The 10,977-nt window shown below is 34.9% G+C and overlaps 1 protein-coding gene across 1 annotated transcript in view; it reads left to right on the top strand.

Annotated features, from left to right (window-relative positions):
• Nucleotides 1–9,547, top strand: part of LOC132560147 (RB1-inducible coiled-coil protein 1-like) — a 29,757-nt gene extending 20,210 nt beyond the window's left edge. The window contains exon 15 of the mRNA XM_060224795.1: nucleotides 9,443–9,547. Coding sequence (XP_060080778.1) covers nucleotides 9,443–9,547 — 105 coding nt within the window. The remainder of the gene's footprint in view (nucleotides 1–9,442) is intronic.
• Nucleotides 9,548–10,977: the final 1,430 nt, after the last annotated feature.

Genomic DNA, 10,977 nt, shown 5'->3' with positions numbered 1-10,977 from the left:
GAAACAAAAGATTTATCTGTAGGAAACAAAGATTTATCTGTTTATCTGTAGAAACAAAGATTTATCTGTGTAGAAACAATCTGTAGGAAACAATGAATAGGAAACAAAGATTTATCTAGGAAACAAAGATTTATCTGTGTGGAAACAAAGATTTATCTGTGAGGAAAAAAGATTTATCTGTGTGAAAGATTTATCTGTAGGAAACAAAGATTTATCTGTAGTAGAAACAAAGATTTATCTGTAAAAACAAGTTTGAGGAAACAAAGATTTATCTGTAGGAAACAAAGATTTATCTGTAGGAAACAAAGATTTATCTGTAGGAAACAAAGATTTATTTATCAAAGATAGTATAAACAAAGATTTATCTGTGTAGAAACAAAGATTTATCTGTGTAGGAAACAAAGATTTATCTTGTAGGAAATTTATCTGTGTAGGAAACAAAGATTTATCTGTAGGAAACAAAGATTTATCTGTAGGAAACAAAGATTTATCTGTGTAGAAATCAAAGATTTATCTGTAGGAAACAAAGATTTATCTGTGTAGAAATCAAAGATTTATCTGTAGGAAACAAAGATTTATCTGTGTAGGAAACAAAGATTTATATATGTTGGAAACAAAGATTTATCTGTGTTGGAAACAAAGATTTATCTGTGTAGGAAACAAAGATTTATCTGTGTTGGAAACAAAGATTTATCTGTGTAGGAAACAAAGATTTATCTGTGTAGGAAACAAAGATTTATCTGTAGGAAACAAAGATTTATCTGTAGGAAACAAAGATTTATCTGTAGGAAACAAAGATTTATCTGTGTAGGAAACAAAGATTTATCTGTAGGAAACAAAGATTTATCTGTGTAGAAGATTTATCTGTAGGAAACAAAGATTTATCTGTAGGAAACAAAGATTTATCTGTGTAGAAATCAAAGATTTATCTGTAGGAAACAAAGATTTATCTGTAGGAAACAAAGATTTATCTGTGTAGGAAACAAAGATTTATCTGTGTAGGAAACAAAGATTTATCGGTAGTTTAAAAACAAAGATTTATCTGTAGGAAACAAAGATTTATCTGTGTAGGAAACAAAGATTTATCTGTATAGGAAACAAAGATTTATCTGTGTAGGAAACAAAGATTTATCTGTAGGAAACAAAGATTTATCTGTGTAGGAAACAAAAGATTTATCTGTAGGAAACAAAGATTTATCTGAGTAGGAAACAAAGATTTATCTGTAGGAGAAAGATTTATCTGTAGGAAACAAAGATTTATCTGTAGGAAACAAAGATTTATCTGAGTAGGAAACAAAGATTTATCTGTAGGAAACAAAGATTTATCTGTGTAGGAAACAAAGATTTATCTGTAGGAAACAAAGATTTATCTGTGTAGGAAACAAAGATTTATCTGTAGGAAACAAAGATTTATCTGTGTAGGAAACAAAGATTTATCTGTAGGAAACAAAGATTTATCTGTGTAGGAAACAAAAGATTTATCTGTAGGAAACAAAGATTTATCTGTGTAGGAAACAAAGATTTATCTGTAGGAAACAAAGATTTATCTGTAGGAAACAAAGATTTATCTGTGTAGAAATCAAAGATTTATCTGTAGGAAACAAAGATTTATCTGTAGGAAACAAAGATTTATCTGAGTAGGAAACAAAGATTTATCTGTAGGAAACAAAGATTTATCTGTGTAGAAGATTTATCTGTGTAGGAAACAAAGATTTATCTGTGTAGGAAACAAAGATTTATCTGTAGGAAACAAAGATTTATCTGTAGGAAACAAAGATTTATCTGTGTAGAAATCAAAGATTTATCTGTAGGAAACAAAGATTTATCTGTGTAGGAAACAAAGATTTATCTGTAGGAAACAAAGATTTATCTGTAGGAAACAAAGATTTATCTGTGTAGGAAACAAAGATTTATCTGAGTAGGAAACAAAGATTAAAGATTTATCTGTAGGAAACAAAGATTTATCTGTGTAGGAAACAAAGATTTATCTGTAGGAAACAAAGATTTATCTGTAGGAAACAAAGATTTATCTGTGTAGGAAACAAAGATTTATCTGTAGGAAACAAAGATTTATCTGTGTAGGAAACAAAGATTTATCTGTGTAGGAAACAAAGATTGATCTGTGTAGGAAACAAAGATTTATCTGTAGGAAACAAAGATTTATCTGTAGGAAACAAAGATTTATCTGTGTAGGAAACAAAGATTTATCTGTAGGAAACAAAGATTACAAACAAAGATTTATCTGTGTAGGAAACAAAGATTTATCTGTATTTATCTGTGTAGGAAACAAAGATTTATCTGTAGGAAACAAAGATTTATGTATGTTGGAAACAAAGATATATCTGAGTAGGAAACAAAGATTTATCTGTAGGCAACAAAGATTTATCTGTAGGAAACAAAGATTTATCTGTAGGAAACAAAGATTTATCTGTAGGAAACAAAGATTTATCTGTGTAGGAAACAAAGATTTATCTGTGTTTATCTGTAGATTTATCTATGTACAACAAAGATTTATCTGTAGGAAACAAAGATTTATCTGTGTAGGAAACAAAGATTTATCTGTGTAGGAAACAAAGATTTATCTGTGTAGGAAACAAAGATTTATCTGTAGGAAACAAAGATTTATATATGTAGGAAACAAAGATTTATATATGTTGGAAACAAAGATTTATCTGTGTAGGAAACAAAGATTTATCTGTAGGAAACAAAGATAGGAAACAAAGATTTATCTGTAGGAAACAAAGATTTATCTGTGTAGGAAACAAAGATTGATCTGTGTAGGAAACAAAGATTTATCGGTGTAGGAAACAAAGATTTATCTGTGTAGGAAACAAAAGATTTATCTGTAGGAAACAAAGATTTATCTGTAGGAAACAAAGATTTATCTGTAGGAAACAAAGATTTATCTGTGTAGGAAACAAAGATTTATCTGTAGGAAACAAAGATTTATCTGAGTAGGAAACAAAGATTTATCTGTAGGAAACAAAGATTTATCTGAGTAGGAAACAAAGATTTATCTGTAGGAAACAAAGATTTATCTGTAGGAAACAAAGATTTATCTGTAGGAAACAAAGATTTATCTGTAGGAAACAAAGATTTATCTGTGTAGAAGATTTATCTGTGTAGGAAACAAAGATTTATCTGTAGGAAACAAAGATTTATCTGTAGGAAACAAAGATTTATCTGTGTAGGAAACAAAGATTTATCTGTAGGAAACAAAGATTTATCTGTAGGAAACAAAGATTTATCTGTGTAGGAAACAAAGATTTATATATGTTGGAAACAAAGATTTATCTGTGTAGGAAACAAAAGATTTATCTGTAGGAAACAAAGATTGATCTCTGTAGGAAACAAAGATTTATCTGTAGGAAACAAAGATTTATCTGTGTAGGAAACAAAGATTTATCTGTGTAGGAAACAAAGATTTATCTGTGTAGGAAACAAAGATTGATCTGTGTAGGAAACAAAAGATTTATCGGTGTAGGAAACAAAGATTTATCTGTGTAGGAAACAAAAGATTTATCTGTAGGAAACAAAGATTTATCTGTAGGAAACAAAGATTTATCTGTAGGAAACAAAGATTTATCTGTAGGCAACAAAGATTTATCTGTAGGAAACAAAGATTTATCTGAGTTTATCTGTGAAACAAAGATTTATCTGTAGGAAACAAAGATTTATCTGTAGGAAACAAAGATTTATCTGTGTAGGAAACAAAGATTTATCTGAGTAGGAAACAAAGATTTATCTGTAGGAAACAAAGATTTATCTGAGTAGAAATCAAAGATTTATCTGAGTAGGAAACAAAGATTTATCTGTGTAGAAAACAAAGATTTATCTGTAGGAAACAAAGATTTATCTGTGTAGGAAACAAAGATTTATCTGTAGGAAACAAAGATTTATCTGTAGGAAACAAAGATTTATCTGTAGGAAACAAAGATTTATCTGAGTAGAAATCAAAGATTTATCTGAGTAGGAAACAAAGATTTATCTGTAGGAAACAAAGATTTATCTGTAGGAAACAAAGATTTATCTGTGTAGGAAACAAAGATTTATCTAGAAAAAAATTAGAAATCTTCCAAAATGGGGTGTTTCATCAAAAAACAGTCTGAACTTTTACTTTCTGTTCAGTGTGATGATTGACAAGGGAAAGCCACTTGAAATCAACATGTTCTCTCCCCATCAGTAGGAAGTTAACAGATTATTATTATGTCTCCTTTCACATATTTTTCATCAGCTAAAATGAACATGGTAAATGATTTCCATTATTTTCCTTATAAATTTCCAGCTGATCCTTACAAAATTTCTGAAGTGATTTTTTGCCATCCTGTACTGATATACAGTTAGAATTACGACTAAGCATCCACTTTTTGTCGGGCCAAAGAGTGACCAGACGGTGATCAGTCGCTGGACAGTTGTTGGCAAATGGTGGCTGATCGAAAGCCAAACAATACAGCTACTTGATCGGACCGAATGCTATGTACAGTTTCAGCTACTTGATCAAACCGAATGCTATGTACAGTTTCAGCTACTTGATCCGACACAATGCTATGTACAGTTTCAGCTACTTGATCCGACACAATGCTATGTACAGTTTCAGCTACTTGATCTGACACAATGCTATGTACAGTTTCAGCTACTTGATCCGACACAATGCTATGTACAGTTTCAGCTACTTGATCCGACACAATGCTATGTACAGTTTCAGCTACTTGATCTGACAAAATGCTATGTACAGTTTCAGCTACTTGATCCGACACAATGCTATGTACAGTTTCAGCTACTTGATCTGACACAATGCTATGTACAGTTTCAGCTACTTGATCCGATACAATGCTATGTACAGTTTCAGCTGCTATAAGCCGAATGGTCGATATGCTTAAACGAATAAATGATTGGAAATGTCATTTTTAATTGGTTTTTCTCTGGCCATGCATTCAATCATATCTAACTACAGACAGGTAATGAGAGAAAATTTCTAAAACATAACGCAGAATGAGTGACCACCTAACAGTCCAAGGTTAACCAGGGTTTTACCTGGACATCACTTTTTATGAGACAAAGACAGATGTTGTTTTATTGTGACAATGGTTAAACCAATTACAGTAAATTTCAGATATAGGCTAAAAGCAGGTAAATTCAGCTCTACCTGTGTTGTGTCATTTATTTGAATGAATCAATAACCAAGAAAAATACCAAAATAGAACAAATGTTATTTTATAAAATCTCATTGAAGCCATTGAAAACATGTAGTGGAGAGTTAGCTTTCCATATAAATATGTTATCTTTGATTATAATTATACTTGAACGTACATGTATAGGTGTCTACCAATTATTATTTTCTTAACAATGACAAATAGTCTAATATCATTTTTTATTTAAACTGATGAAATTTATTTCATATATATATCGGGTTTTTAAAATAACCTACCCTTTAGAATGCTCATCACTATTTCTCATACACTCTATTCTGCCTTATTTTAAGTTATAAAATGACATGTTTTTTTAGAATGACCGAGCATTTAAGCTTTCTCATCTATGATATATGTGTATGTATATCATACATTATGAACTTATAAAAGTTGGATTTGTTAACAGAAATATGAGACATCATCAGCAAAATGCAATGTTCTGAATAGTATTGCTTTAATTCAATGAACATTGAATAGGTATTGTTGGTATGCAGTTGATAATAAGATTAATTGTTTGTACAAGTTTTTGTTCATTTAACCTTACAATTGTTAGTATGTATGTGTTAATAAATTTCAGTTGAATTAAACTATGTCAATAACCCGTATGTATATATACATTTCTCATTACATTCTGATATATAATAGATAAAGTTAGGTTTTACAATAATGGTACATCATCTACTTCCTCAGTCTGTGTCTGGTGTGAAAATATACAGGTAAATAACACCTGTATCTCGTCCAGACTTAGATGACACTGGACACTTAATTACCTGTGTCCCAGTGTTCACCCAGGTGTGACACTGGACACTTGCTGATTACCTGTGTATTGACCAGATTAATGTGTTCTACCCAGTTGTTTGTTTACTCACTATTTGTGACCTGACAGGTTTGGTAGTGTACAAGTGTGTAAGCCCTCCTGTAGTTTACAGGTTTGGTAGTGTACAAGTGTGTAAGCCCTCCTGTAGTTTACAGGTTTGGTAGTGTACAAGTGTGTAAGTCCTCCTGTAGTTTACAGGTTTGGTAGTGTACAAGTGTGTAAGCCCTCCTGTAGTTTACAGGTTTGGTAGTGTACAAGTGTGTAAGCCCTCCTGTAGTTTACAGGTTTGGTAGTGTACAAGTGTGTAAGCCCTCCTGTAGTTTACAGGTTTGGTAGTGTACAAGTGTGTAAGCCCTCCTGTAGTTTACAGGTGTGGTAGTGTACAAGTGTGTAAGGTTTGGTAGTGTACAAGTCCTGTAGTTTACAGGTTTGGTAGTGTACAAGTGTGTAAGCCCTCCTGTAGTTTACAGGTTTGGTAGTGTACAAGTGTGTAAGCCCTCCTGTAGTTTACAGGTTTGGTAGTGTACAAGTGTGTAAGCCCTCCTGTAGTTTACAGGTTTGGTAGTGTACAAGTGTGTAAGCCCTCCTGTAGTTTACAGGTTTGGTAGTGTACAAGTGTGTAAGCCCTCCTGTAGTTTACAGGTTTGGTAGTGTACAAGTGTGTAAGCCCTCCTGTAGTTTACAGGTTTGGTAGTGTACAAGTGTGTAAGCCCTCCTGTAGTTTACAGGTTTGGTAGTGTACAAGTGTGTAAGCCCTCCTGTAGTTTACAGGTTTGGTAGTGTACAAGTGTGTAAGCCCTCCTGTAGTTTACAGGTTTGGTAGTGTACAAGTGTGTAAGCCCTCCTGTAGTTTACAGGTTTGGTAGTGTACAAGTGTGTAAGCCCTCCTGTAGTTTACAGGTTTGGTAGTGTACAAGTGTGTAAGCCCTCCTGTAGTTTACAGGTTTGGTAGTGTACAAGTGTGTAAGCCCTCCTGTAGTTTACAGGTTTGGTAGTGTACAAGTGTGTAAGCCCTCCTGTAGTTTACAGGTTTGGTAGTGTACAAGTGTGTAAGCCCTCCTGTAGTTTACAGGTTTGGTAGTGTACAAGTGTGTAAGCCCTCCTGTAGTTTACAGGTTTGGTAGTGTACAGTTTACAGTGTGTACAAGTGTGTAAGCCCTCCTGTAGTTTACAGGTTGTACAAGTGTGTAAGCCCTCCTGTAGTTTACAGGTTTGGTAGTGTACAAGTGTGTAAGCCCTCCTGTAGTTTACAGGTTTGGTAGTGTACAAAGTGTGTTTAAGGTTTGGTAGTGTACAAGTGTGTAAGCCCTCCTGTAGTTTACAGGTTTGGTAGTGTACAAGTGTGTAAGCCCTCCTGTAGTTTACAGGTTTGGTAGTGTACAAGTGTGTAAGCCCTCCTGTAGTTTACAGGTTTGGTAGTGTACAAGTGTGTAAGCCCTCCTGTAGTTTACAGGTTTGGTAGTGTACAAGTGTGTAAGCCCTCCTGTAGTTTACAGGTTTGGTAGTGTACAACTGTGTAAGTCTCCTACTCCTATAGTTTACAGGTTTGGTAGTGTACAAGTGTGTAAGCCCTCCTGTAGTTTACAGGTTTGGTAGTGTACAAGTGTGTAAGCCCTCCTGTACAAGTGTGTAAGCCCTCCTGTAGTTTACAGGTTTGGTAGTGTACAAGTGTGTAAGCCCTCCTGTAGTTTACAGGTTTGGTAGTGTACAAGTGTGTAAGCCCTCCTGTAGTTTACAGGTTTGGTAGTGTACAAGTGTGTAAGGTTTGGTAGTGTACAAGTGTGTAAGCCCTCCTGTAGTTTACAGGTTTGGTAGTGTACAAGTGTGTAAGCCCTCCTGTAGTTTACAGGTTTGGTAGTGTACAAGTGTGTAAGCCCTCCTGTAGTTTACAGGTTTGGTAGTGTACAAGTGTGTAAGCCCTCCTGTAGTTTACAGGTTTGGTAGTGTACAAGTGTGTAAGCCCTCCTGTAGTTTACAGGTTTGGTAGTGTACAAGTGTGTAAGCCCTCCTGTAGTTTACAGGTTTGGTAGTGTACAAGTGTGCCTCCTGTACAAGTGTGTAAGTCCTCCTGTAGTTTACAGGTTTGGTAGTGTACAAGTGTGTAAGCCCTCCTGTAGTTTACAGGTTTGGTAGTGTACAAGTGTGTAAGCCCTCCTGTAGTTTACAGGTTTGGTAGTGTACAAGTGTGTAAGCCCTCCTGTTGTTTATAGGTTTGGTAGTGTACAAGTGTGTAAGCCCTCCTGTAGTTTACAGGTTTGGTAGTGTACAAGTGTGTAAGCCCTCCTGTAGTTTACAGGTTTGGTAGTGTACAAGTGTGTAAGCCCTCCTGTAGTTTACAGGTTTGGTAGTGTACAAGTGTGTAAGCCCTCCTGTAGTTTACAGGTTTGGTAGTGTACAAGTGTGTAAGCCCTCCTGTAGATTACAAGTATGGTAGTGTACAAGTAAGCCCTCCTGTAGTTTACAGGTTTGGTAGTGTACAAGTGTGTAAGCCCTCCTGTAGTTTACAGGTTTGGTAGTGTACAAGTGTGTAAGCCCTCCTGTAGTTTACAGGTTTGGTAGTGTACAAGTGTGTAAGCCCTCCTGTAGTTTACAGGTTTGGTAGTGTACAAGTGTGTAAGCCCTCCTGTAGTTTACAGGTTTGGTAGTGTACAAGTGTGTAAGCCCTCCTGTAGTTTATAGGTTTGGTAGTGTACAAGTGTGTAAGCCCTCCTATAGTTTACAGGTTTGGTAGTGTACAAGTGTGTAAGCCCTCCTGTAGTTTACAGGTTTGGTAGTGTACAACTGTGTAAGTCTCCTACTCCTATAGTTTACAGGTTTGGTAGTGTACAAGTGTGTAAGTGTGTAAGAATGAAAAAATGTACTTCTAACTACTGTCATAAGGAAAACATAGAATATGTTTATATATATGAATGGCCATCTCAACACATGTTTTAGATTATAATTTTTAGCAACAGTTTTACAGTTAAATCTACCTGTTGTGACTGATGTTCATTTTATGAAAAAAACTATATATAATCCTTATATAAAAAATGCCCTATAGCCAAATTGCAGTTGTTGTAATTCAGAGATACACCCTGACCTATTGGGTGTAAATCAAAGCCCCTTCCCTCATTAATGATTTTTCCTGTAGCTGAACCTCCAGCTTAAATAATGTAGTGGCATTCATCAGTAATTGTAACATCACATATGAATTATATTCATAAAACATCTAAAATGAAGCGTTCCTATGTTATAATCTAATGATGCAAACGCATCCAATTGACTACGAGGCCAAAAAAAACAAATGAAAAATCCAGACGGAGAGGCCGGCCGATTGGAAGGCTGGCCGAAAAAAACAAATGAAAAAGCCAGACGGAGAGGCCGGCCGAATGGAAGGCTGGCCGAAAAAAACAAATAAAAAAGCCAGATACGAGGCCAGCTGAATGCAATATTACAGATAACAGGCAATCGTATATCTAACCTGCCTGAGCCAGATGCGAATGGTGGCCAGTTGCGAGTTGGTCGATGGCCAGATGGAGGCCAAACAGTGGCCAAACGGTGAATGAACGTTTTTATAGTGGATACTTAATCGTAATTCCAACTGTAACACTTCCTTATTTCAATCCATCTGTAAGTGCTCTTGGCACTTTGATTTGAGTATATCATTTATTACAACTCCAAATTGTACTATATTAAAATCTCTTTTCACAGTACAACAGATGAAAAAGAGTCCAGAATCAGTGAATTGGAAGAGGTGAGTTTGTAAAGTACAAATAATAAGGTTATAAAACATAGCATGTGTATCAAATGTTTCTATTGTGATGATTTTGATCTGATTAACAGCTATGGTAATCGGAAGTTATGTTTTCTTTGTCATACCATTGAGAAATTCAGGACATTTTGAATCATTGAGTTTAATACAGTTATGCGATCACATGTTACATGATGTGCACACAATATCTGCATGATGGGGTCATGATGATACACGATAGGAAAACTTGATGGAATATGGATTACAGATAGTGTAGGATATGGATTATAGATAGTGTGGGATAGGGATTATAGATAGTGTGTGATACAGATAATAGATAGTGTAGGATAGGGATTATAGATAGTGTAGGATAGGGATTATAGATAAGTGTGGGATAGGGATTATAGGTAGTGTGGGATAGGGATTATAGATAGTGTGGGATACAGATTATAGATAAGTGTGGGATAGGGATTATAGGTAGTGTGGGATAGGGATTATAGATAGTGTGGGATAGGGATTATAGATAGTGTGGGATACAGATTATAGATAAGTGTGGGATAGGGATAATAGGTAGTGTGGGATAGGGATTATAGATAGTGTGGGATAGGGATTATAGATAGTGTGGGATACAGATTATAGGTAGTGTTGGATAGGGATTATAGATAGTGTGGGATATGGATTATAGATAGTGTGGAATAGAGATTATAGATAAGTGTGGGATAGGGATTATAGATAGTGTGGGATAGGGATTATAGATAGTGTGTGATACAGATTATAGATAGTGTGGGATAGGGATTATAGATAGTGTGGGATAGAGATTATAGATAGTGTGGGATACAGATTATAGGTAGTGTGGGATAGGGATTATAGATAGTGTGGGATAGGGATTATAGATAGTGTGGGATAGGGATTATAGATAGTGTGGAATAGAGATTATAGATAAGTGTGGGATAGGGATTATAGATAGTGTGTGATACAGATTATAGATAGTGTGGGATAGGGATTATAGATAGTGTGGGATAGAGATTATAGATAGTGTGGGATACAGATTATAGGCAGTGTGGGATAGGGATTATAGATAGTGTGGGATAGGGATTATAGATAGTGTGGGATAGGGATTATAGATAGTGTGTGATACAGATTATAGATAGTGTGGGATAGGGATTATAGATAGTGTGGGATAGGGATTATAGATAGTGTGGGATAGGGATTATAGATAGTGTGGGATACAGATTATAGAT

Source organism: Ylistrum balloti, unplaced genomic scaffold, assembly GCF_031769215.1.
Source record: "Ylistrum balloti isolate Yb309-2 unplaced genomic scaffold, AGI_CSIRO_Ybal_v1 Utg371022, whole genome shotgun sequence".
Taxonomy (NCBI): Eukaryota; Metazoa; Mollusca; class Bivalvia; order Pectinida; family Pectinidae; genus Ylistrum; species Ylistrum balloti.
The sequence above is the reverse complement of the archived record's forward strand: the minus strand, read 5'-3'. Positions and strand labels throughout refer to the sequence as shown.